The 27894-nt window shown below is 45.0% G+C and overlaps 1 protein-coding gene across 2 annotated transcripts in view; it reads left to right on the forward strand.

Annotated features, from left to right (window-relative positions):
- Positions 1-27894, forward strand: part of LOC145359333 (SWI/SNF-related matrix-associated actin-dependent regulator of chromatin subfamily D member 2-like) — a 65974-nt gene that overhangs the window by 21986 nt on the left and 16094 nt on the right. For both annotated transcript variants that reach the window (XM_080213928.1, XM_080213929.1), the window contains exons 6-11: positions 453-548; positions 3877-3978; positions 5533-5694; positions 8446-8543; positions 10691-10826; positions 26534-26656. In XM_080213928.1, coding sequence (XP_080070054.1) covers positions 453-548; positions 3877-3978; positions 5533-5694; positions 8446-8543; positions 10691-10826; positions 26534-26656 — 717 coding nt within the window. The remainder of the gene's footprint in view (positions 1-452; positions 549-3876; positions 3979-5532; positions 5695-8445; positions 8544-10690; positions 10827-26533; positions 26657-27894) is intronic.

Raw genomic sequence — 27894 nt, forward strand, 5'->3', positions numbered from 1 at the left:
TGGGAGGAAACCGGAGCACCCGGAAGAAACCCGTGCAGACACGGGGAGAATGTGCAGACTCCGCACAGACAGAGACCCAAGGCAGGAATCGAACCCGTATCCCTGGCACTGTGAGGCAGCAGTGCTAACCATTGTGCCACCAGGTACAATGTACCAATGGTATAAAGCTGTATGGGTATGGTAATTACAACCAAGATATTTGATGCAGAGAATTCGTTATGTTGGTTGTGCTGACAGATCAAGGCATGCAGCACAGTCTAAACAAGGTAGAGAAAATAAATGACAGAGCCACTCAAAGCCCTTTAGCAGCAGGTCGATGAGTAGGTTTGACTGGGGTTTAGTAGCAAGTTACATCCTGCTTTGGCAATATGCCCAGTTATAAGCAGGAGTGAAAAGTACATTTTTCACCTGGGAGCTGAAAGACTCTGACCTCTGTCCTTTCCTTTACAAAGCCTGGAAAAGTGAAAAGGAAATTCTCATCCTTCTTCAAAAGTTTGGTTATCGAGTTGGACAAAGATCTATATGGACCAGACAATCACTTGGTGGAGGTAAGATTGAATTGAGTTAAATAACAAGACATGGACATTATGCAACCAACCCCTGTCTTTCACATCAAGCATTAATACAGTCAATCAGGAAGCTTTCACAGTCAAAAAAACAGTGCAATTTTGTGCAGAACCAGACCACTGCAAACCAAGGTTTACTGCTTTGACATCCCAATTAAACACATTGCACACACATCACAATAATCCACATAAAAACATAAGAAACATGACCTCTACACCACCAGATAAACCAGTTATACAGCAAGAGACAGACATAATGCAACTGCTAAAGTCTGAGGTCATGTACCAACCGACTCAAGAACAGCTTCTTCCCTGCTGCCATCAGACTTTTGAATGGATCTCCCTTGCATTGTGTTGAGCTTCCTCTACACTTGAGCCATGTAACACTACATTCTGCACTCTCTCCTTTCCTTCTGTATGAATGGTATGCGTTGTCTGTTTAGCGCACAAGAAACAATACTTTTCACTGTATACTAATACATGTGACAATAATAAATCAAATCAAATCATTGTTCCGTACATTTTCCGTTTACTTGACTTAAAAAGCAGTCACTGTGACATATTTTGCAAAGTCCCCTGCTTGTTGGCTTTCGCCCCATTTGTTTTACTTTGTAAAAAGCTAATCTGATCTCTCTGCGTAAAGTGTAAATATCTTTGACAGCTGCTACTATGTGTATGTGAGTGACTCCCATCTGTTCCTATTGTGGGAGGTGAGAAACAGTGTGTGTGTTTTCTGCGAGTGCTTCCCTGTTTTTTTTCCCTTCCCCGGAGGGGAACCAAGTGTTTTTTAGCAAAGTGAATACTGCACAGAAGTGCTGGCGGCCCCAGGCGGTGCATAATATTCCCTTTGGTAATATTCGTTGGTCTGTGTTATATTCCAAACTGTAAATGGGATTATCACTGCAGCCCTGCAGCTCTCAGTATGGTTAACTTAGGTTTACTCAGCGGAAGGATTTGGACTGTGTAAACACAGGCCTTAGTGTAGAAGATCGAGGGGGAAAAGGAAAAGATTATTAAGTGGTTTGCTGAAATCTTTAATGGACATCACCTCGAGGTGACGTTTCCAATCAATGCTAGTCTTTTTTTTATTAATTCATGGGACATGATCGTTGCTGGCTGGGCCAGCATTTATTGCTCATCTCTACTTGCCCGAGGGCAGTTGAGTGTCAACCACATTGCTGTGGCTCTGGAGTCACATGTAGGCCAGACCAGGTAAGGACAGCAGATTTCCTTCCCTAAAGAACATTAGTGAACCAGATGGGTTTTTCCGACAATGGTTTCATGGTGATTCTTACTTGCAGATATTTTTTATTGAATTCAGATTCCACCATCTGCCATGGCAGGATTCGTACCCGGGTCCCCAGAACATTAGCTGAGTTTCTGGATTAATAGTCTAGTGCTAATTCCATGTTGCAAATGCTCCACGCTGCCGCGGGTCTGGAGTCACATGTAGGCCAGACTGGCTAAGGATGGCAGATTTCCTTCCCTAAAGGACATTAGTGAACCAGATGGGTTTTTCTGACATTCAACGATGGTTTCATGATCATCAGTAGATTCTTAATTCCAGATATTTTTCATCGAGTTCAAATTCCACCATCTGCCGTGGTGGGATTCGAACACATGTCCCCAGAACATTAGTTAAGTTTCTGGATTAGTAGTCTAGCGATAATACCACTAGGCCGTCGCCTTGCCTTATCAACCAATTCAGCCCTGCACGCTGCAATTCTTCTCCTAAATTCTTTCGTCCCTCCATCTCCCTCTCTCTTCCTTTTCGTTCATCCATTCAAATCTCTCCTTCCTTATCTTAGTGACTATTTCTTTCCTTCCATTTCCATGAAGTGCCTCAGGATCTTTTCCTTTGTTAATACAATGTCCATGCTATTGCTGAATAAATTGTTGCAGGATTATTAAACACAGTTCAAGATAGTGCCTTTGACAAGGTACTGCACGGTAGATTGTTGCATAAGTTAAATCACACGGGATCCAGGGTGAGGTATCTAAATGGATATAAAATTGGCTTTTTGATAGAAGCCAGAGGTTGGTTGTAGAGTTGTTTTTCAAACTGGAGGCCTGTGACCAGCGGTGTGCCTCAGGGATCAGTGCTGGGTCCAGTGTTATTTGTCATTTATATTAATGATTTGGATGAGAATATAGGAGGCATGTTTAGTAAGTTTGCAGCTGACACCAAGATTGGTGGCATAGTGGACAGTGAACAAAGTTATTTCCAATTGCAATGGGATCTTGATCAATAGGGCCATTGGGCTGACAAATGGCAGATGGAGTTTAATTTAGACAAATGCGAGATGATGCATTTTGGTAGATTGAACCAGGGCAGGACTTATTCACTTAATGGTAGGGCGCTGGGGAGAGTTACAGAACAAAGAGATCTAGGGGTATGTGTTCATAGGTTCTTGAAAGTGGAGTCACAGGTGGACAGAATGGTGAAGAAGGCATTCGGCATGCTTGGTTTCATCGGTCAGAACATTGAAGTCAGGAGTTGGAATGTCTTGTTGAAGTTGTACAAGACATTGGTAAGACCACACTTGGAATAGTGTGTGCAATTCTGGTCACACTATTATATGAAGGATACTAATAAACTAGAAAGAGTGTAGAAAAGATTTACTAGGATGCTACCAGGACTTGATGGATTGAGTTATAAGGAGAGGCTGGATTGATGGGATTTTTTTCTCTGGAGCAGAGAAGGAGGCTGAGGCGTGATCTTATAGAGGTCTATAAAATTATGAGGGGCACAGATCAGCTAGATAGTGAATATCTTTTCCCAAAGGTAGTGTAATCTAAAACTAGAGGGCATAGGATTAAGGTGAGAGAGGAGAGATACAAAGGTGTCCAGAGGGGCAATCTTTTCACACAGAGGGTGGTGAGTGTTGGGAACAAGCTGCCAGAGGTAGTAGTAGAGGAGGGTACAATTTTGTCTTTTAAAAAGCATTTAGACAGTTACATGGGCACGATGGGTATAGAGGGATATGGGCCAAATGTGGGCAACTGGGATTAGCTTAGGGGCTTTTTTTAAAAAAAGGGGTGGCATGGACAAGTTGGGCCGAAGGGCCTGTTTCCATGCTGTAAACCTCGATGACTATGATTCGAATACATTTTGAGTTAATTCCTCTTCAGTCACTGACTACATTAAATCAGGGATGTGCATGTCCCACAAGTGACAGTAACAGAGTCTGCCCACTGAGGTTACGTAGTTAGAGGAAAAAAAGAAACGGTAGCAGTTAAAATTCTTTGGCATGACTGGCTTTTTGTTACTTGACGTGTAACTGGAGTGTATCTCTGATGTGGATTACAGTGGCATAGAATGCCCACTACCCAGGAGACGGACGGCTTTCAGGTGAAGAGACCAGGAGACATGAACGTGAAATGTACTCTGCTGTTGATGCTGGACCACCAGGTAGGAGTTCCTCGATTCACTGGAACTGTTAACAATGAAACACAAGTAAAAACTGTTATAACCGATATGTGCTAATTGCTTGTGTGACAGTCCAGAAATTTCATGGTCATTTTAAACTTATATCAGCTTTTTATTTCCTGATTCTGAAATCTTAGTTGAAATTCTCAGTGTGGTAAAGTTTGAACTCACATGGTCTCAATCACAAATCCAGGAATGTAACCAGTTGAGTACCATCCCCTATTTAACCAGGAAAAAAATAAGGACCTGCAAGGGTTCATAGGATGAAGCAGGTTGGTAAAAGCTGAAATGAAAACCAGTCATGATGACCATGCTGGGGACACACGAGTAAGTATAGCCCCCGGGGTGGTGAGGGAGATGCCAGAGGCAGGCCTACTGCAGAGCTCCATTGGGGGAGCGAGGGGATGCCCCACAGTGGGGAAGGGTGGAGAATGGATGTGTGCTCCAGTAGACGTTTGAGAGGGGGAGGTACACCAGTGGATGCTTGAGAGAGGGCAGTGCCCCAATGGATGCCAGAGAGGGGGAAGTGCCCTAATAGATTCTTGAGGGGGGGACCCCCCAGTGGATGCGGAGGTGGGGGGGAGAGGGGGAGTGCCCCAATGGATGCCTGTGAGGGGCAGGTGACTCAATAGATGCATGAGGGGGAGGGGGGTGCCCTGATTGATGCCTGAGGGATGGGTTCTCTGATGCATTGGGGGGGGCATTTCATGTGTGTGAACGGATGGGGGGGAGTTTATTTCTAATGCTGATCGAGGAGCTCTTTAAAGATGGCCCCCAACTGTGTGGAGCAAGTTCCATCAGGCCCAGCCTTGCCAGAGTGCTGGTGCAAACCATGTTCCCACGTACTCTGTGTACCAAGTGCCAGAAAATCTGGAATGAAAACATGTCTGTGCACCTGGAGAGATACGCAGCGGTTTGCAGTCTGAACCTGGCACTCGTACAAACATTGGGAACACTCTGCCCAATGGGCACCTGTCATTGTTTCTTCTAACTTTAACAATGGCATTGCCAAACCTGAACAATACGATCGACAAACCATTAACAGCACGCCTTGACTGGAAAGTATCTTAATGTGCAATAAACTAGAAATGGCCGTTGCTCACGACAAACAAACGGTTCACTCCACAAGTCTAAGCAGCAGTGTGGAGTGCTGTTGCTATAGAATTGCACCAGCAAACACAGGTGGAGCACCAGCTTAGTCGCTTCACTTTGCAGAATGAGAAAAACACCGATGAGTTACAAGACTGCAGGATAATTAAGGAAATCCAATCGCGTCGCTTACTGTAAGAACAACACTCCAGCCAGCTGTGAAGTGAATAGGACCATCAGATCACGTTACGCTGGTAGCTGACCCATCTCGCTGCTGTATTGTTCTTGCTGGCAAGGGGATTTGATTGTTCTGGGTCAGCGGCAGCCTGGCCAACGTGCTGGCAGTTTTATTCTGTGAGATTTTCAGGACGTACGAGTGGTGAGAATGTGTGAAACTGAACAAACGGTGCAGCCCGTGATCACCACTCAGCTGCTCTTCCTCTTCAGCCCCCACAGTATAAACTGGACGCCAGGTTGGCCCGTCTGCTGGGTGTCCACACTCAGACCCGGGCGAATATCATGCAGGCGCTGTGGCTGTACATAAAGAAGAACAAACTGCAGGATTACCACGAGAAGGAGTACATCAACTGCAATCGCTACTTCAAGCAGGTAAGAAACGCCAAAGGGCAGTCAGAGTTTTGATTTGTAACGTATGAGGAGGGGTGTAACCCGTAGCGAGTTCCTCATCTCAGCTTCCAGAACAGAGAAGATGAGTGCGCAAAGCACTTTCCTCGAGAGACAAAGAAAATCAAACATTGCTGTTTCTGATCTTAGAGCTGGCAGCCTGGGGGAGATGGACAGAAGCTTGGAGGGCCTCTGCCCACTTTTGGGGAGTGGTCAACACCGAGCGTAAAGCAAACTAGAACATGAAGGAAATACAAAGACAGAAGTGGTCAGGAGCTCAGAGTCTTTGACCCAGTCATCAGTTTTTCTCCAGTTAGTGTTAGGATAACAAAACGCGTCTGTTTCTATGTATATAAGCTAAAGTCCAATCCTCCTCCAGGACCTATCTGAAGCAAGTGTGCCCAATCTGCCGCACTGAGGCCATGTGAAGGAAGTGATTGCTGGGCTATGGAGAAAGGGCAGCCAAGCAGGTCCGATTTCAGAGGTCTTGTGAAGGGCCAGCACTGTCACAGTGTGGAATGGCCTCCTCCACCCTCTGTATAATCCTACAAAACCCAAAGCTCTAAACAGTCTGGACTTCCAAAGTGAAAGCAATCAATCCTGTTCTGCTTTGTGAGCCTGGAAAAACTCTACCATTGATGGATAAATCCTCAAATAGAACACAAAGATTTGTTAGCACCAACATCTTAAGACATGCAGATCGAACATAGAAACCATACAGTGCAGAAGGAGGCCATTCGGCCCATCAAGTCTGCACTGACCACAATCCCATCCAGGCCCTATTCCTGTAGCCCCATCTGTTTACCTTGTTAGTGCCCCCTGACACTAAGAATCACTTTAGCATTACCAATCCACCTACCCCACACATCTTTGGACTTTGGGAGGAAACAGGAGCACCCACAGGAAACCCACGCAGTCATGGGGTGAACATATAAACTCCACACAGACAGTGACCTGAGCTGGGAATCGAACCCAGGTCCCTGGTGCTGTGAGGCAGCAGTGCTAACCACTGCAGCACCCCAGGGTATTTAATGCAACCCCTCTGCCAACACCCCATCCCTCCCTCCAAACACTCACTCACACACACACACACAGTTCACAAAGCCAAATTGAACATGCCCAGAGGTATTATGGTTGACGATAAAGGCAGCACTAAATAATGAAGTTCTCAGAAATGTTGTTGTCAGTGAGGCTGCTTCTCCCTTTTTTTTTTCAACATTTCTGTCTGCATAGTTAGAGTTCATGCAACTTAGTCCAGTCCCCTTCAGATACATTGAATCAGGTCGGTGTCACTTCTTTTTAAAGTTTATAAGTTTCTCAAGTAGGCTTGCATTAACACTGAAGTAAAGTAGCTCTGAAAATCCCCTAGTCTCCACACTCCGGCACCTGTTTGGTTACACTGAGGAAGAATTTAGCTTGGCCAGTGCACCTAGCAAGCACATCTCACTAACTCTTTTAGTTATCAATTAGTTTATTTGTTTTAAAAGAGGGTGAAGAGAATCAGGGCTCTTGGCTCATTGGCTAAGAGATATGATTCTTTAGCTAATTTCACTGATGGGAGTATTTGACAGATCCTGGAGGAGCCCTTATTTTAAAACTTGGGCTTTGTTGCACTGCCTTTAAGGGAATATTAGTTCATTTGTTTTAATTGACTCTTTTTTCATTCGTTCATGCGATGTGACTTTCACTGGCTGGGGCAGCATTTATTGCCCATCCCTAGTTGTGCATTTTAAGAGTCAGCCACATTGCTGTGGAACTGGAGTCACTTGTAGACCAGAGCAAATAAGGACGGCAAATTTCCTTCCCTAAAGAATAGTGAACGAGACGGATTTTTACAATGGACAATGGTTTCACGGTCATCATTAGGTTTTTAATTTCAGATTTTTATTGAATTAAAATTTCACCATATGCAATGGTGGGATTTGAACCCGGGACTCCCTTGGGTCTGTAGATTACTGGTCCAGTGACAAGTACCACTAAACCACCACTCCCCTCAAAGTGTATAGAGTTAGCTGGAATACTGGTCTAATATTTAGGAGGCAGAGATGTGTAATGCTGCATCCTGTGAATAAACCTACTACCAGTGGAAAAATAATGAGTCCATCATTGAAGACGCCACCTCCTTGATCTACCTGCAGTACCAGCAAGTGGCCAGTGCTCCTCCTTGGCGCTGTGGGTGTAAACAGGTTGGCGACTCTGAGGTGGGCTTCCCCCGGAGATGGGCGGAAGTCCCACCTCGTGCTAATTAAAGGACCTTCACCCAAATAAGTACAGCTGGGCGAGCCAGCTAAGCAGAGGCAGGCTCATCCTTGACATCTTCTTTGAATAGTAGGGAGAAAACCCTCAGCATATGACCCATTCCACACTTACGATTTCCTTTTGCTCTGTGTTTTTTATTCTTTAGTGGGATGTGGGCATCGCTGGCTGGGCCAGCACTTATTGCCCATCCCCAGTTGCCCTTTTGGGGGCAGTTAAGAGTCAACCACGTTGCTGTGGGTCTGGAATCATGTGTAGGCCAGGCCAGGTGGCAGATTCCCTTCCCGAAAGGACGTTAGTGAACCAGGTGGGTTTTTATGACAATCGACAATGGTTTCACGGTCATCATTAGACTTTTATTGAATTCAAATTTTACCATCTGCTGTGGTGGGATTCGAACCTGGGTCCCCAGAGCATTACTCTGGGTCTCTGGATTACTAGTCCACTGACTCCCCTCTAACGGTGAATCTGTTTCCTTAGATCTTTAACTGCATGCGAATGAAATTCTCTGAGATTCCAATAAAGCTGGCTGGTCTCCTGCAGCATCCAGATCCCATCATTATCAATCACATGATTAGGTAAGAGAAAGGGTGTTGTACTGAATATTTGATTAATTAGTGATGTGATTTGGTTGAGTATTTAGACCAATGCTGCTCAATGTTTTAAAGGTCATACAGTGCGCGATGGCTTTGTTTTAATGTTATTCTCGTCAAAAATTACCACTGGCTACTTTGATCATTAGCCTAATATAGAAGTGCATCTTTTCGGTATTCGTAGAAGTTTCACAGAATCTCTATGGTGCAGAAAGAGGCCATTCACCCATTGAACCTGCATAGTTTATCCCCCTAACCCCAGCACTAAGGGACACTTTAGCATGGTAAATCAACCTAACCCGCATACCTTTGGAGTTAAGTTGCTGACTGCCAGTCAGAATTGCCACACACACCAAGGATCCGTGGCATCCGCACAGATGATAAGGAAACAGTGAAGGGTCACGGGCGAAGAGATTTAATTATCAAAGGCCAAAATTTTACTGGCGTGCCCGCTCCGTTTCTGGCGAGGCTTAGAGAACGGCATTCTCCGCTGGCCTCAGGCAGGATCGTACGAAACTTGGGTCGGACATGCCGGTAAAATTCCACCCAAAGAATCTAAAACAGAGTGGCAGTCATGCCAAACAGTCAGAGAAGGATGGAAGGATGTAACTGCATGGCCAAGGATATTGAGGAGTCAGGATAAATGTGCTGAAGTATTAGTGATGGGAAATACTGAGTTCTTCAGGTTGCTGAAACTGAAAAGTAATTCTCTCCCAAGTAATTGGGCCCTGGATATGGACAGTACTCCATAAATTGATGCAATGTTCCAATGAATTGTGCACAATCACATGCAGTTTATTTGGCCTCAAACCCATAGGATTATGTACCGGAATGGGATGGGATAATTGGTAGTGATTTAGAAGGAAAAGTTTAATAAGGAAGTTCCTATAGAACCCTTACAGTGCTGAAGGAGGCCATTCGGCCCATCAAGTCTGCACCAACTCAGAGTATCTTACCCAGGTCTTCACCACAGCCCTATCCATGTAACACCACACATTTACCATGGCTAATCCATCCACACATACAATTTAGCATGGCCAATCCACCTAACCTGTGCTTCTGTGGATTGTGGGAGGAAACTGGAGCATTCGGAGGAAACCCACATAGATACGGGAAAAACGTGTGAACTCCATACAGACAGTAACCCAAGGCTGGAATTGAATCTGGGTCCCTAGTGCTGTGACATAGCAGTGCCATCCACTGTGCGACTCTGCCACCCGATATGATATCACAAACTGGAAACAAACATTCATTTATAGCCGCAGTACTAACTTTTTGTTGTAATGTAGAGTTATATGAATTGGGTGCAATTAGAGTCTGTTAGTAACTGTGTACAGTAATAGAATCTCCATTTCTAATTGGACACAGTACTATAGAGGCTAATATCATAGAAAACTATAGTGCGGAAGGAGACCATTCTGCACCAACTACAATCCCATCCAGAACCTATTTCCATAACGCCATGCATTTACCCTAACTAGTCCCCCGGCACTAAGGGGCAATTTAGCAAGGCCAATCCACCTAACCTACACATCACTGGACTGTGAGAGGAAACTGGAGCACCCAGAGGAAACTCATGCAGACAATGTGCAAATTCCACACAGACTGTGACCTAAGCTGGGAATCGAACGCACGTCCCTGGTGCCGCCTGATGTGATATCACAAACTGAAAAAATGTTCAATTGTAGCCTGCACTAGTGTTGTACTTTGTGTTGTAACATAGAGTTCTATGCAATTGGGCGCAAGTAGAATCTGTTAGTGACTGAGTTACAGAATCTCCGTCACTAATTGGGCACAGTACTTTTTTTTTATTCATTCGTGGGAGATGGGGGTTGCTGGCTGACCAGCATTTATTGCCCATCCCCGGATGAAGGTGATGGTGAGCTACCTTTTTGAATCGCTGCAGTCCATGTGCTGTGGGTTGACCCACAATGCTGTTAGGGAGGGATTGGAGGTTGGATATTCCACAGTTCTATCTGAGAGATGGTACAGTAAGAAAGAGTGGGTATTAGCAGCTGTGTCTGTATAATCTATGTGAAGGTAAAATCGAAGCTGTGCTGGTGACTGAGTACAATAACACAGAACCTGTATAAAGCAAGCAGATACGGTAATGAAGCTCTCATTGGCTACAGTGTTGATCCTAATGATCAGAAGAAAACTGCGTGTTATGATATCGATGTCGAGGTTGATGATCCTTTGAAGAGTCAAATGAACAACTTCCTCCTTTCGACAACTAACCAGCAGGAAATCGCAGTGCTGGACATTAAGGTAAGCAATTATACGGCTAAGGAATGTGAATTCCTTTTCTTTCTGTTTTCATTTACTGCAGCCATGTAGGCGATTTTATCTTGGATACTATAGGCACTAATGTTCCCTGAGGTGACTAAGATGGGATATTGAGATGCGACACCAGTTATTTAGTTCTGTCATGGTACGCAAGAGAGTTTAAAATGTAACTATACCCACTGAAACATTCCCCTTTTTAACCTGATACCTGAGTGGAACAACTGGACAGGTAGTCCGAAGACAGGTGACTAGACAAGCGATGCAGTTGAGCTATAAGTAATCTGTGTGTCTTTCCTCCTTCTCTCCCTGTTCCTGGCCTGTTCCCATCACCGTGGGTGTCAAATTCTGTTTGATATTCCTGTGAAATACTTTGGAATATGTTGCTGCAATAAAGGCACTAATTAAATGCAAGTTGTTATTTTACTGTAACAAAGGATTATAGAACCTCTGCACTGCAGAAGGAGGCTATTCAGCCCATCGAGCCTACATTGACAGTAATGCATCCAGGTCCTTTCCCCGTAACCCCACGTATTTACCCTGCTAGTCCCTCTGACGTTAAGGGGCACTTTAGCATGACCGATCAACATACTCTAACATGCACATCATTGGACTGCGGGAGGAAAGTGGAGTACTGGATGAAACCCACGCAGACACAGGGAGAATGTGCAAACTCCGCAGAGGCAGTTAGCTAAAGATACGTTAGCTAAGCTTAACAAATACTGTAAAATGTCTGCTGTGTTTTTGCTTTTATTCCCTGATCCCATCACTATTTGACTCAGCAAAAAAAAGACTTACATTGATATTGCGCTTTTCACAACCACCAGGCATCTCCAAGCGCTTTGCAGCCAGTTAAGCACTTTGTGACATTTAGTTACTGTTGTAATGTGAGAAATGTGATGCTCAGTTGGTGCACAGCAAACTGTCGCAAACAGCCATGTGGTCATGACCAGATGGTCTGTATTTCTTGATTGAGTGATAAGTGATGGCATATGTGGGCACTTGGAAGATCTCAAGGCCATCGGGCAGAGTCAACATGGTTTTGTGAAAGGGGACTCATGTTTAACCGATTTATTGGAGTTCTTTGAAGGTGTCATATATGCTGTGGATGAAGGGAATCAGTAGATATACTGTGCCTAGCCTTCCAGAAAGCATTTGATAAGGTGCCACGTCAAAGGTTATTGCAAAAAGATAATTGCCATGGACAGAAGTTTAGCTAGCTAACAGGAAACAAAGAGTAGGCAAAAATGGGTCTTTTTCTGGTTGGCAAAATGTAATGAGTGGTGAGCCTCAACTTTTTACAGTTTATAAAAATGACGGATGAAGAGATCGAAGAAATGGTTACTAAATTTACAGACAACGCTAAAATAGGTGGGAAAGTAAGCTGTGCAGAGGACATACAGACGCTACAAGGGGATATAAATAGGGTAAATGAGTGGGCAAAAATATGACAACTGGAGTATAATGTGGGAAAATATGAAATTGTCCATTTTGGCATGAAGAATTTAAAAAACATATTTGGGGCAATCTTACCAAAAAAAATCTGAAGTGCTGAACGAGCATGAGAGAGAATTGCGCTGATTTTTTTGAGCAAGTCTCAATCGTATAACAATTACAAAAAACTAGAGCTCAGATGTTATTCTTGCCAATATGGGGTGAGGCGGAGCCTATTTTGCTGGAAAGCCGGCTGGTGAGCTCCAGGGACACCATTGCACCTGGCACCCCAATTTCCCATTGCACTGTTCCAAAATTATGCATCATCCATTAAAGAAAGAATCATTAAACAAAAGATCAGCCATGATTTTGTTGGATGGTGGTGCAGGCTGAAGGGGCCAAATGGCCTACTCCTGCTGCCTGTTCTTATGATAAGGAAAAATGTTTTCTCTGAGAGTCATGATCTTTGGAACTCTCTTCCCCACATGACAGTGGAAGCAGAGCCTTTGAATATTTTTAAGTAAGAAGCCTCACAACACCAGGTTAAAGTCCGAAAGGTTTATTTGGTATCATGAGCTTTAGAGCACTGCCCCTTCGTTAGGTGAGTGACTTACCTGATGAAGGGGCAGCGCTCTGAAAGCTCGTGATACCAAGTAAACCTTTTGGACTTTAACCTAGTATTGTGAGAGTTCTTACTGTGTCACCCAGTCTGACCCTGGCATCTCCACATCATGAATATTTTGAAGGCAGGGGTGGATAGATCCTTGATAAGCAAGGTTGGGAGGTGGGAATGTAAAGTTGAGGTTACAAATCAGATCAGTATGCTCCCATTAAATAGCAAAGAAGACTTGGGGGGGTGGGGTGGGTTAATTGGCCTATTCCTGCTCCTAATTCATACACTTGTGTGTTGGCCAGGACGCTGCAGGTACCTCCCCTGCTCATCTCTGAAATAATGCCATGCCATCTTTTACATCCACTGAGCAGATAGTTATGGCCTCTATTAAATATTTCATTCAAAGGACAGTATCACCAACAGTGCAGCCTTCCCTCAGTCCTGCACTTTTTTTTGTGTGTTCAAGCCCTGGATTGGGCCTTGAACCCAAAGCGGCCTCAGCTTGGGGTTAAGTTTATTACCAGCTGAGCCGCAGCTCTTAAAATGGGGAATATCCGGTGAAGACACATGATGTGAGCAGTGGTTGGCACAATCTGGGATGTTATCTCTGTTAGCAGGGCGTGTTGTAGATTATATCAAACTATCACAGACAGTTGAAACATTCCAGGACCAACACCCATGGGGATCATTTGAAATGTGGAAGCCATAAAAAAATGCCTCAGTCGGAAAAAGATAAACCCCAGAGTATATCAGTGGTAAGAGAAGTGGAGCGATATTGCCGTGAGAGTTTAGCGGGACAATGTTGTGTTAGGTTGATCTTCTCTCCTGCAGTGTGTGATCACCCACTCCAGCAAAACTAACCGAACAATCCCACTAAATGTCTTTCACACTCCATGAAAAACCATCTCAACTGAGTGGTTTCAAGATTGCAAACTGCTGGGTCTGATTGTCAACATTAAGTGCAGCACGTAACTAGATGACACAAGAAGTCATAATAGAAAAATAGAAGCATTTAATGCTGCAGAATTGAAGGAAATTGCAGAGCAGTTCTGCTTCAGAGCATCAGACAGATCCTAATCTTTCAGATGCAGCGAAAAACCACCTACCGATAATCGGGACTCTCATAGAATCCCTACAGTGCAGAAGAAGGCCAATTGGCCCATCAAGTCTGCACTGACCACAATCCCACCCTGGCCCTATCCCCATAACCTCATGCATTTACCCTAGCTAATCCCCCTGACACCAAACGGCCAATCCATCTAACACACATCTTTCGGACTGTGGGAGGAAACCGGAACACCCGGAGGAAGCCCACACAGACAGGGGGAGAACGTGCAGACTCCGCACAGACAGTGACCCAAGCTGGGAATCAAACTCGGGTCCCTGAAGCAGAGAGGCAGCAGTGTTAACCACTGTGCCACAGTGCTGCCTGAGCTGGAATTACAGCCAATATCATTATTTTGTAATAAAACATCACTGTTTGTATTATCTGTCTTAGATTATTGCCTGTTGGCTATAACAATAACATCATATTGATGGAATGATTGCCACAAGTCCTTGTGGTTGAAAAAGTTTCCAGTAAAATCCAGTTAAGCCACGTCAGCCTTTGGTAACTCGAGACCAGAGGACTGTTGTCTACTGTTATAGTAGATAATTGATTACGATGGGTCTTGCTGATTAGCTCAGCATATGGCATAGCCCCTATTGGGACATGAGTTGCTCAAAGACCCTTTGTGTTACTTATTTGGATAGTCTGCTTCTGTATGTTTAATATTTCCAACTTTTTTATGCTGTATTTGAAGCCATTGCTGAAATTCCTCTGGACCAGCAGCTCCCAAGATTAAAGTTTATTTATTAGTGTCACAAGCTTACGTTAACATTGCAATGAAGTTACTCTGAAAATTCCCCAGTCGCCAACACTCCAGCGCCTGTTCGGATACAAAGAACAAAGAAAATTACAGCACAGGAATAGGCCCTTCGACCCTCCAAGCCTACACTGACCATGCTGACTGACTTAACTAAAACCCCCTACGCTTCCAAGGACCATATCCCTCTATTCCCACCTCATTCATGTACTTGTCAAGATGCCCCTTAAAATTCACTATCGTATCCGCTTCCACTACCTCCCCTGACAACAAGTCCCAGGCACCCACCACTCTCTGTGTAAAAAATCTGCCTCGTACATCTCTTTTAAAACTTGCCCCTCGCACCTTAAACCTGTGCCCCCTACTAATTGACTCTTCCACCCTGGGAAAAAGCCTCTGACTATCCATTCTGTCCATGCCCCTCATAATCTTGTAGACTTCTATCAGGTCTCCCCTCAACCTCCGTCGCTCCAGTGAGAACAAACCAAGTTTCTCCAATCTCTCCACATAGCTAATGCCCTCCATAGTAGGCAACATCCTGGTAAATCTTTTGGTTTTTGATAAGAGAGGGGATTAAGGGTTATGGGGAGAAAGCGGTAAAGTGGAACTGAGCAGCGACAGATCAGCCATGATCTTATTGAATGGCGGGGCAGGCTCGAAGGGCTAGATGGCCTACTCCTGCTCCTATTTCTTATGTTCTTATGTACCCTCTCCAAAGCCTCCACATCCTTTTGGTAGTGTGGCAACCAGAATTGAACACTGTATTTCCAAGTACACTGAGGGAGAATTTAGCATGGCCAATTCACCTAACCCACACATCTTTGGACTGTGGGAAGAAACCGGAGCACCCGGAGTAAACCCACACAGACACGGGGAGAACTTGCAAACTCCACACAGACAGTCACCCAAGCCGGGAATCGAATCCAGGTCTCTGGCGCTGTGAGGCAGCAGTGTTAACCATTGTGCCACTGTGCCACCCTCAGATGGGCTGCTGTCCTTCCTAGCCACTTAAACAGCTGTGCCTAGTAAAATTCAGGGGGATGTCCCACTGCTTGCCTGGGCCAGCTGGCAATTCAAGTAACCTCCTGAAATCAGAACCTCTATGCAAATGATAAAATTCTTGCCCACCTGAAAGCAATTGAAAATGTTAAAAAACAAATAACTGTACAGAACCACCAGAAATAGCTTTTGCCACTATTAGCACTTGTGGGCCCTTACTGGCACCGTGAATAACCCCCTTTCCTCTTATGCCATGACACCTTTGTTAATCTTCCACCTTATTCCAACCTATTCCTGACCTTCTATTCTGCCTCCCCACCTGCCCCTCCAACTATATAATTCATTACATTTACTTAAAGGATGTGGGGGTTAGGTGGATTAGTCATGCTAAATTGCCCCTTAGTGTCGGGGGACTAGCTAGGCTAAATGCGTGGGTTTACGGGGATAGGGCCTGGATGGGATAGTGGTCCGTGCAGATTGGATGGGCCAAATGGTCTCCTTTTGCACTGTAGGGATTCTGATTCTGATTGCTACTCCTCTTCCATTCTGTAGAGGAGTCATACAGTCTTGAATCATTTGGCAGCACGGTAGCACAGTGGTTAGCACTGCTGCTTCATAGCTCCAGGGTCCTGGGTTCAATTCCCAGCTCGGGGTCCCTGTCTGTGTGGAAGTTTGCACATTCTCTTCGTGTCTGCGTGGGTTTCCTCCGGGTACTCCAGTTTCCTCCCACAGTCCAAAGATGTGTGGGTTAGGTTGATTGGCCATGCTAAGAAATTGCCCCTTAGTGTCCAGGGATGTGTAGAGGGGTTAATGGGTACAATATGTAGGGATAGGGGGGGTAGGGCCTTGGTGGGATTGCGTTCAGTGCAGACTTGATGGGCTGAAGGGCCTTTTTCTACACTATAGGGTTTATGATTCTCTCTCCTCAGACATTGCCAGACCTGCTAAGTTAATCCAGCATTTTGTCTTAATTCCATTTAGTAGTTGCAACAGGTGTGGGCTGCTCACTTTTGTACTCAATTCAAATAGATTGTATTCAGAGGCTTTTAAAGGGTATCTATTTGTGTCTTCGTGCCCAGAAGAATCAGCTTAATTTTAAGAGACTCTGTGAAGGCCCGCAAGTGGGTGCAGTTGGCATAAATAGTGACTAATCTGATCTGGCAGGAGCGCAGGGGTGATGACAAGGACCAGTTTCCAGCCCAGTGTTTTGTAAACTAGTGCAGAAAATCCCTGTGACTCGACTTGGTGGTGGAGGAGTCCAAAACTAGGATAAGGGGTGAACCTTTCAGAACTGAGGTGAGGAGAAATGACTTCACTCGGAGGGTGGTGAGTATGTGGAGTTCACTACCACACAATGTGGTTGAGACCAAAACATTGTCTGATTTTAAGAAGGAATTAGATATAACTGTTGGGGCTAAAGGGATCAAAGGGATATGTGGGGAAGAGGGGGACCAGGATATTTGATGATCAGCCAGGATCAAAATGAATAGCGGAGCAGAATCGAATAGCTGAATGGCCCACTCCTGCTTCTAGTTTCTGTTTCTACGGTTTGCGCTGGATGTGATTTGCTTGAAATCCATCAAGCTTTATCAATGATGTTTGGGTGAGTGGAGTTGGAAGGCTGAATGCAATCTAGTGCATGGAGGTCATGGAAGGGGTAAGTGGGCAGGAATATTGTGGGGATCAGTCAGACTGAAGGAATTTCTCACAGACGGGAGGGGAACAAGTTCCCGATCCAGTCAACCCGATCTGTAAATTCATGCGTAGGTCAGTAAAGCAAACTCTGGTGAAAAAGCTCAAGGGTTGCAAGTGCCAATCTGATATCTGTAACCAGTAAGATGCATTGTACCTCAGAGCCTCCAAGGAATATCTGCTCTCTGAAAAGATCAGTCGGGTGGAAATGTTTGAGTGAGTTTAACTGGTTGAGGTCATTGTTTCTGTGAAGAGTTCAAAAGGAGCTGCGAGCAGAGATTTAGAAGCATTAGGTCATGCCTCACAAAATCACAGGAATTCTTTAAGAAAGTAACCATTATTTTGGATAAAGAATAGCTGGTGCGTAGGGTTCATTTTGATTTCCAAACTCCTTTTGATAAGGGCTCTGCATCTTAATCTTTTGAAGGTAATCTTCTCTTTGAGAACTGACAGCAGTAAATAAACAAGTGATCAACCTCTTTTAAATGGACACTCCCGTATGTTATTGGAACAAAACCAGAAAGAAAGGAAACTTATCAAATTAAGCTATCATTCCAAGTGTCGATGATAAACTCCTGCCTCAAATGCAACACTGACCATGCGTGCTCTTTCCCCAGGGGAACTAGGTGTGCACATAACGACAGAAGGGAGGCAGGCAGTTGGCTTGTACCGCCATTCTCAACTGCTCACTGTCAGGACCTGCGTATGGCCACCTTGCCTAGGCCTGGGACCAAACTAACCAAATCTTCCTCACCCCCTCTGCAACAGTTGATTGTTGGGCGCAGTGGGGAGAGATGCTGAATATAACCAAACCTTAAGGTGCAGCCACGGTGGCACAGTGGTTAGCACTGCTGCCTCACAGCGCCAGGGACCTGGGTTCTGTTCCCCACTTGGGTCACATTCTCCCCGTGTCTGCGTGGGTTTCCTCCCGGTGCTCTGGTTTCTTCTCACAGTCCGAAAGATGTGCTAGTTTGATGCATTGGCCATGCTAAATTCTCCCTCAGTGTACCTGAACAGGCGCCAGAGGATGGCGACTAGGGGATTTTCACAGTAGCTTCATTGCAGTGTTAATGTAAGCCTACTTGTGACTTATAAATAAACATTATTGAAAAGGGGGACTGCAACCCCACACATTTTATATAGTGTTAGAACATGGACTCCTCGAGACTGCAGAGAATACCAAGAGTGGGAGTTAGTGAACTGATTTAATCTTTTGTTATACAAAGTACGGTTATACAATCAACTGCAAATTAGCAGAACAGATTTGAGAATTGGAAATAGAAAGCAGAAAATGCTTACTATCTGGGGCTAATAACTAGTAACATTTCCCAGAAATCTTGTGGGTCTTCTGCTTACAGAAATTATAAATTGTATTGAGAATGTTTTAAATATAAAATGCAATGAGAAATAATGAACAGTGCGGGGGAGGTTGCAGACACCAAACGTGCGATGGGCATGTTTATTAGGTGGATTAAGAAATTTGCAGGTGAAAGTTAAACATGGAAATATACAGGCACGGATGTACAGGAAGAAGTATTCAAGTCCAAAGATGTGCGGGTTAGGTGGATTGGTCATGCAAATTTGCCCCTTAGTGTCAAGAGGGGGCTAGCTGGGGTACATGCATGGGGTTATGGGGATAGGGCCTGGGTGGGATTGTGGTCAGCGCAGGCTCGATGGTGGGCCTCCTCCTGCACTATAGGGATTTTAAATGGATGTCCAGTGTCAAAGGTGGAAAGCAAAAGACTTCAGCTGTGGGACCATACGCTGAGAATATTTGGGCAACGTTATTACCCTGCTGTTACCAAGATTAGTCGCATATTGAGGTGCATGGTGTGGAAACAAACTTAGTTTGGGCAAATAAGGAAAGAAAAAAAAATTAGAGTGGCATGCTAATTTTGAATACTGTACCTTTAATTGGATGTCGATGTGCTATTGAAAGTTTGCAGCGATGTAATGGAGTTTGTGAAGGAAAGTGAGGAGAAGTAAATTAGTTATTGTGGGAGAAGAAATAGCGAGGCACCTAGAAAAGAATGGTTTGATCGAGCAGATGCAGCATGGATTCGTTAAGGGGAAGTCGTGTTTGACGAATTTATTGGATTTCTATGAGAATGTGACTAGTGCGGTAGACAGAGGGGAACCGGTGGATGTGGTGTTTTTAGATTTCCAAAACGCGTTTGATAAGGTGTCTCACAAAAGGTTGCTACAGAAGCTTAGGGTGCACGGAGTTGGGGGTAAGGCGTTAGCGTGGATAGAGGATTGGCTGTCTAATAGGAAGCAAAGAGTTGGTATCAATGGGTGCTATTCTGGATGGCGGTTCGTGACTAGTGGAGTGCCGTAGGGATCGGTGCTGGCGCCTCAACTGTTTACCATTTATATAGATGATATGGAGGAGGGGGCTGAGTGTAGGGTGACGAAATTTGCTGATGACACGAAGATGAGTAGAAAAGAAAATTGCATGGAGGGTGTGGAAAGTCTGCAGAGGGATCTGGATAGGCTAAGCGAGTAGGCGAGGACCTGGCAGATGGAGTATAATGTTAGCAAGTGTGAGGTTATCCACTTTGACAGAAATAATAGTAGGAGGGATTATTATTTAAAAGGCGAAAAGCTGCAGCATGCTACAGTGCAGAGGGACCTGGGGGTCCTTGTGCACGAATCGCAAAAATCCGGTCTGCAGGTGCAGCAGGTGATCAAGAAGGCGAATGGGATGTTGGTCTTTATAGCGAGGGGGATAGAATATAAAAGTAGGGAGGTCTTGCTGCAACTGTACGGGGCACTGGTGAGGCTGCAGCTGGAGTACTGTGTGCAGTTTTGGTCGCTGCACTTGCGGAAGGATATATTGGCCTTGGAGGGAGTGCAGAGAAGGTTCACTAGGCTGACACTGGAGATGAGGGGGTTAACCTATGAAGAGAGACTGAATAGACTGGGTCTGTACTCATTGGAGTTTAGAAGGCTGAGGGGGGATCTTGTAGAGACGTATAAGATAATGAAGGGGATGGATAGGATAGAGGTAGAGAGATTCTTCCCGCTTAGAAAGGATAGCAGGATTAGAGGGAACAGCCTCAAGATAAGAAGGGGGGCAGTTTAGATCGGAGTTGAGGAGGAACTTCTTCACTCAAAGGGTGGTGAATCTCTGGAATTCTCTGCCCGTTGAAGTGGTGGAGGCTACCTTGCTGAATATATTTAAGTCACGGGTGGATAGGTTTCTGATAGACAAGGGGAATTAAGGGTTATGGGGAGAAAGCAGGAAAGTGGAACTGATCCACTTCAGATCAGCCATGATCTTATTGAAAGGTGGGGCAGGCTCGAAGGGCTGGATGGCCTACTCCTGCTCCTATTTCTTCTGTTCTTATGGAGGTAGATAAGTGGGGGATTGGTCTAGTTTAGTTAATCTCAATAGTATAATTGAGATTGATGATGAGAACTGGTATTATGATTAAATGGAAGGAATTAAAAATTGGATTGCAACACATTCTTTGCATTTAACTCCTGGAGTCCTATAGGCAGAACAGAATTTAGCTACTTTCTGATCTGTGCTCGCCTTGGCCCTATCAATTTTACCTTCCCTGTCCCTTCCGCTTGACCTCTCTGGAAACAGTCACAACCCTTTTATATTCTCTTCTTGTTCATAGAATCATAAAATCCTCACAGTGCAGAAAGAGGCCATTCAGCCCGCACTGACAACAATCCCACACAGACTCTATGTCCGCAACCCCACGTATTTACCTTGCTAATCCCCCGACACTAATTTAGCATAGCCAATTAACCTAACTGGGAAGAAACCAGAGGAAACCCATGCAGACATGGGAGAACATGCAAACACCACACAGTAAACCAAGGCCAGAATTGAACCAGGGTCCTTAGTGCTGTGAGGCAGCTCTGCTAACCTGTGCCACTCAGACACTAAGTGCGTCAGCAGTATTCTTTTAGGAAGGTATTAGAATCATAGAAACCCTACAGTGCAGAAGGAGGCCATTTGGCCCATCGAGTCTGCAAGGGCAACAATCCCACTCCAGGCCCTATCCCCACACACTTACCCGCTAATCCCTCTAACCTACATGTCTCGAGACACTAAGGGACAATTTAGCATGGCCAATTAACCTAACCTGCACATCTTTGGACTGTGGGAGGAAACCGGAGTACCCGGAGGAAATCCATGCAGACACGGGGAGAATGTGCAAACTCCACACAGACAGTGACCCAAGCTGGGAATCAAACCTAGGTCCCTGGAGCTGGGAGGCAGCAGTGCTCACCATCGTGCCACCGTGCCACCCAGTTACGGTGAGCGGAGTCAGCAGTGTTCTTTTAGGAAGTTATTAACGACTCTTTATTAAACAGAGTGCAGTTCACCTTCTACTTTAGAGAATAGAGAAGAATGTACATTGACAGTCCAATGGAAGCTTGCATTACCTAAGCCAGCCATCTCTAATGGCCTTTTTACTGCGAGTGCCATTACTTAATTAGTCCTGAATTCCTTCCAGTGAATTCACTGAGAATTGGACTGCGAGTGCCCAAAAGGCATTGTTAATCTAGAGTATTGCAGCCTGTGTGTTGCCGACATCACATTCTTGTACTCCTGTTGATTTATCATTCAAAGCCACTTCGCCGGCTTTGATCTTTTTTTCTGCTGCCTAACAAATTATCAACTCAGTGTTCATAAGAAAATGAATGTGAACACTGGCCTGTTAGGATATGTGTGCGAGGGTGGAAGAGTTAAGCTGAGTTTATTTTTCTTGTTTGGGTGAGGGGATCTGGCTTGCTTTCATGTCGAGGGATTATAGATGCCCTGAGCTCACAGAATCATACTGGGTCTGATTACCTCAGACTGTGCCGAGCCTGCTGTGCAAAGCAGAATAATCTCTATAATAGAAACAGCAAATGATGGAATTACACGTAAGATCCATCAGTGTCAACAAGTGAAAGTTTGTGCTGCCAGTTCTAGTACGGTCCCTTCCCAATCATCTGCTTTTCATTTCCTTGAAATACCGTTTCATTTCAAGGAACTGCTCTTCACATTAATGGTCGCGGTGTAAATTCTTTCGGAAAAGACATTTTCCCAAGAAAAGGACCTTTCCTATCGAGATCTCGATGCCACCTGATTTCAGTGTCTCCGGGCAGCTATAACTGACACAGGGTGGAATTAATGGAGTCCTCTGGGGCAGGTGACATGATGGTCGGGCCCCACCGGAGGCCAGGGTTAGTCTGCACCCACCAGACCCCAATTAAGTCGGAGGTAATCCAGCTCATTAATGAGCCACTTGGCAAATCCACGGGATGTGTGACTCATGGGGTGGCACTGTGGCATAGTGGTTAGCACTGCTGCCTCACAGCGCCATGGACCTGGGTTTGATTCCAGCCTCAGTCACTGTTTGTGTGGCATTTGCACATTCTCCCCATGTTTGTATGGGTTTCCTCCGGGTGCTCCTGTTTCCACCCGTAGTCCAAAGATGTGTGGGTTAGGTTGATGGGGCATTTTGTATTGCCCCTTAGTGTCAGGGGGATTAGGGGGGTAAATATGTGGGATCACAGGGATAGTATCTGGGTGGGATTCTTGTTGGTGCAGACTCGATGGGCCAAATGGCCTCTCTCTTCACTGCAGGGATTCTATGATCTTATGAATACAGAGCTTAAATCCAGGCTAAGAGGCTGACCTGAGGTGTTGAACCGTGTGAGGGGTGGGGGGTGGAAGAAGCTCTCCTTTGTGAAGCAGAGGGGCGTTAACATGGCCATGCTCACTGGAGGAGTAGAGGGCCACTTCTTAAAGTGCCAACCAGGTCATTTGGTCACCATTTTGGAGGGATTTAACAATGGGTGTCATTTACCCAGTCATGTTGAACCCACTGGCACATGGAAGGAGCGTGCAATGAGGTGAACTCGATGTTGGAGAGGCAGTACAAATGGACGTCAGCAGCAGCCACAGGGGTAACTCCAGTCCAGGCAGCAGGGAGGCAAACTATGATGATAGCTGGCTTTCCGTGAGTGCAGAGTGTGAAGAACTGAACCCACATCGCCAACCAGTGCACCTACACTCCAACCAGTGGCCTTCATCAACAGGAAGGGGTTTGGCATGTTCAGATAGTGTGTGACCGCTGAAAGCAGATTCTGCAGAGATACCAGCTATCATGTGGCCTACATACTTTAAAAATTCCACAAGTATGGCAGTAAATGAATGGCAGAATCCTAGGGGATAGGGCTACCCAGCACTCAACACCCGTCAGGAACCTTCTTATTGATGCTGAGGAAAGATATGAAGCAAGTTATATGGATGTATTTCCACTGTCTGCAACAGTCGTGGGGAGTGCTTCAGTACAACCCAGAGGATGTCACACATCATCGTGATACGTTGCTACCCAGGTAACCTGTCAACTATCTAAACCCTGTGGAGGAAGAGGCAGCACAAGCCCTGTCCGACAAGGACAGTGGGGATGGGGTATAATTCAGAAAGAAGGGCATGCTGCAGATGCCAGAGTGGTGGAAGTGGGTGCAAGGGAGGTGTGGGAAGATCTCATTGTCACATGATTTCAGCGTCCCGGCCTACAATGTGGGCCAGTCAGTCACAGTTCTTCCTTTCTGGCTGTTGGAGTCTCACGACATTCAGTTCAAAACCTTACATTTTAGGCTTTCCATCTCAACTGCTCAGACTCAAAACATCATGCCCATTGTCCAGATGTTGACAGATACTCCCACCTTAACCGGTCTAACATTCATCACAGACAACATTGTCATTACAAAGTCACAGAAGTTCTCATGGACAGGCGTGTGCTTATGGCGAGGAGCTAAGTATACAGAGAAAAGTAGGTAGTTACTGCCAAGTTCTGAAAAAAGCAAGAGCTGTTCCTATCTCTCTCTGTCAGCTGCTGCTTGGGACCTGCCAGGAGAAATAGGTCTCTCTCTCTCAAGGTGTTCTAGAGGCTCGAGGACAAGCAGCCCAAGCCCAAGCGCATAAACCTGTGTGTTGCTACCTGATTTTGAAGAGGAGTTAAGTCTATAAGAGGAGTATTGCTTGAACTGGAACTAATAGAGATAGATTAGTAGTTTCAACTGATAAAAGTTCAGCTAATTCATTTGTTATAGTTAAACTGCATTGTTAAAATAAAGTTTGTTTAAATAAAATCTTCCTATTGTGTCAACAGAATTACACCTTATCCTCACACTAATGCCAAATAGAAAAACTGTTGTGATCTAGTCAGGCTTCAGAATATAACTTAGGGTTTCTGATTTGGACCCTAACAACGCCATAGTGATGAACTTCATTGAGTTGAAAGGTCTTCTCTCATCTGTGTGATATTCTTTATATTTCTGACTTGTGATGCTATATAGTCTACAGTTTGAAAACATGGGTAATGAAGTTCACTCTGACATGTTTATTTTGATCACTTGGCTATTATGGTGAATTATTTCTGATTTCTATTGCTTCACAGAATCCTCTTTACAGAGTCATACCTAGTGAAAGACACCAGTACTGTAAAGCCTAAACCTGCTTTCAAAACTGGATAGAAGTGGTTAGGTCAAGAAAGATTAATTCCGAGGATGTAGGAGTTATCTTAACGGGGAAAGGTTGGGCAGAATGGGCCAAAATCCAATGGAGTTTGAAAGAATGAGCAGTGATCTTACTGAAGCATATTAGATCCTGAGGGGGTTCAACTGAGTGAATGCAGAAAGGACCTTCCCCCTTTTCGGAGAGACCTGAATGAGGGGGACGCTGTTTTTAAAGTAAGGGGTATCCCATTTAAGAGGGGAGACAGAGATAATTTATTTTCCTCAGAGGGTCAGGCGTCTATGGAACTCTCTTCCCCTAAGAGCAGTGGAGGCAGGGTCACGGCAGGATTAGTTAGATTCCAGATGAACAAGGAGTCAAAGAATGATGAGTGCATATCGAATATTGGGGCCACAACCAGATATGATCTTACTGAAAAGAGAAGAAGCTCGAGCAGCCGCTTACACCTCCTAACTCTTGTGTTCATATATACCAAGGCCAGAAGAATTACTTTTGTCCAGTCGTGTGGAATAAACTTCCAACAGTTAGCACAAGTGACAATTAACTGTTTAAGTTGGGCCAAACGCCCCAAGAGAAAGGATTGGATTGTGTAAGAGTCAAGTGTAAATATAGCTTAACCAGATATTCAGTGGAACATTGCTCCCTGCTCCCTGGGCAGTACCAGCAGTGAAAGACTGAAGTGTGGATTATGGATCGTACATTGCTGCTGGATAAAGCCCAATGGCCTTTTCTCTTTCCTTGTTGAATTGAATTATTATTGTCACATGTATTAGGATACAGTGAAAAGTATTGTTTCTTGCGTGCTATACAGACAAAGCATACCGTTCATAGAGTACGTGGGAGAGAAGGAAAGGATAGGGTGCAGAATGTAGTGTTGCAGCTACTGATAGGGTGAAGGGAAAAATCAACCTGATGTATGGTAGGTCCATTCAAAAGTCTGATGGCAGCAGGGAAGAAGCTGTTCTTGAGTCGGTCATACGTGATCGCAGATTTTGGCGGGATTTTATGGCCTCACTCGTCACAAAACCATAAAATCCCACGCAAGGTCAATGAACCTTTCCGGGCGCTGCCCCTCGCCCGCTCTGATTCCCATGGAGGGTGGGCCAGTAAAATTCTGGCCAGCATGCCCGGGATGCATGGAGTCCATGATTATGCTGGCCGCTTTCCCGAGGCGGCAGCAAGTGTAGGCGGAATCAACGGCTGGGAGGCTGGTTTGTGTGATGGACTGGGCTACATTCACAACCCTTTGTAGTTTCTTACGGTCTTGGCGGGAGCAGTTTCTGCGCCTTCCCCCTTACTCTATCCAGGCAGATGTAAAAAAATGCTGACTTGGACACAAAACACGCACACGCACACACACACACACACACACACACACACACACAGGCCAGAATTCTACCACCCCGCCCGCCACGGAATCAAAGCAAGTGAGGGATGGACAATTGAAATGTCCATTTACTTGACGCAAGATTTTCCAGTCTCGGGTTGAACGAGACCATAAAATCCCTCCCAGTATGTTTTACTAGCATGTTCTGATGATGCCTGTGGAGATTCTGATTTTGAGCAAATTGTAAGCGGCTGCGTTGTTTTCTAGATTCATGACACAATTGAATCCATCAACCAGTTGAAGATCCAACGTGACTTCATGCTGAGCTTCAGCAATCACCCTCAGGAGTTCATCCAGGATTGGATGAAGTCGCAGTGTCGAGACTACAAGGTAAGAGTGCGAGAATAATTCAACACCTCAGATCTCCTGAACATAAAGGGTAGGCCAACAGCTAACAGGAAGCACCAGGATTTGTGGTTTGTCTGCCGGGCATGTAACTGAAAGCGCACCTGGATCTCAAGACAAGAAAACTGTTTAAGGTTTGATACATTGGGATCAATGAGTGCAGTCTAAAACATGGAAACCAAATTAATCTAGATTCAGAGAACACAAAAAAATGGGGAGGCAGTGATGTACTGGTGTTATCACTGGGCTAGTAATCCAGAGACACAGGGCAAGATCTGGGGACCCAGGTTCAAATCCCACCATGGCAGATGTGAAATTTGAATTCAATAATAATTTGGAATTAAAAGTCTAATGATGACCCTTAAATAAGTGTTGTAAAAACCCATCTGATTCATTAATGTCCTTTAGCGAAGGAAGTCTGCTGTCCTTACCAGCTCATAGAATCCCTACAGTGCAGAAGAAGGCCATTCGGCCCATTAAGCCTGCACCTATCACAATCCCACCCAGGCCCTATTCCTATAACCTTGCACATTTACCCTGCTATCCCTTGACACTAGGGTCGATTTATAATGGCCATTCAACCTAACCCGCACGTCTTTGGACTATGGGAGGAAAGCCATGCAGACATGGGGAGAATGTGCAAACTCCACACAGACAGTGACCCAAGGCCGGAGTTGAACCCGGGTACCTGGCGCTGTGAGGCAGCAGTGCTAACCACTGTGCTATTGTGCTGCCTGGCCTACATGTGACTCCAGAACCACAGCAATTTGATTGGCACTTAAATGCCCTAGATTATGGGCACTAAATGCTGGCCCAGCCAGCAACGCCTACATCCCATGAACAAATTAAAAAATAGTAACAGTCCTTCTACGATTTGCTATACCTGAAGCGTGAGTTCCTGATAACGATATTCGTAACGTTAGCGACATGTTTAGACCTTATGAGAACAATCAAGATTTAGCAACAGCAGTTCAGCCTTCTGAAACTCATCAAATTCTCTAACAAGCCACCCACATTCTTTTCTCCTCAGATGTCTGGTAGATTATTTGAAATAATTTCCTGTTTTAAATTTACTGTGACTTCAATTTAAATCACCTGCTTCAACTGGCCTGACTTTTCCACTTACCTGTATAATTAAAAGCCTTTTCATCGTCCACATTCCCGGTGTTATATTTCAAAGGTATTCCTGGAGCTTTGATTCACTTCAGTACGGAACCCAGTGA

Source organism: Carcharhinus amblyrhynchos, chromosome 27 (assembly GCF_965287045.1).
Source record: "Carcharhinus amblyrhynchos chromosome 27, sCarAmb.v2.hapA, whole genome shotgun sequence".
Classification (NCBI taxonomy): Eukaryota; Metazoa; Chordata; class Chondrichthyes; order Carcharhiniformes; family Carcharhinidae; genus Carcharhinus; species Carcharhinus amblyrhynchos.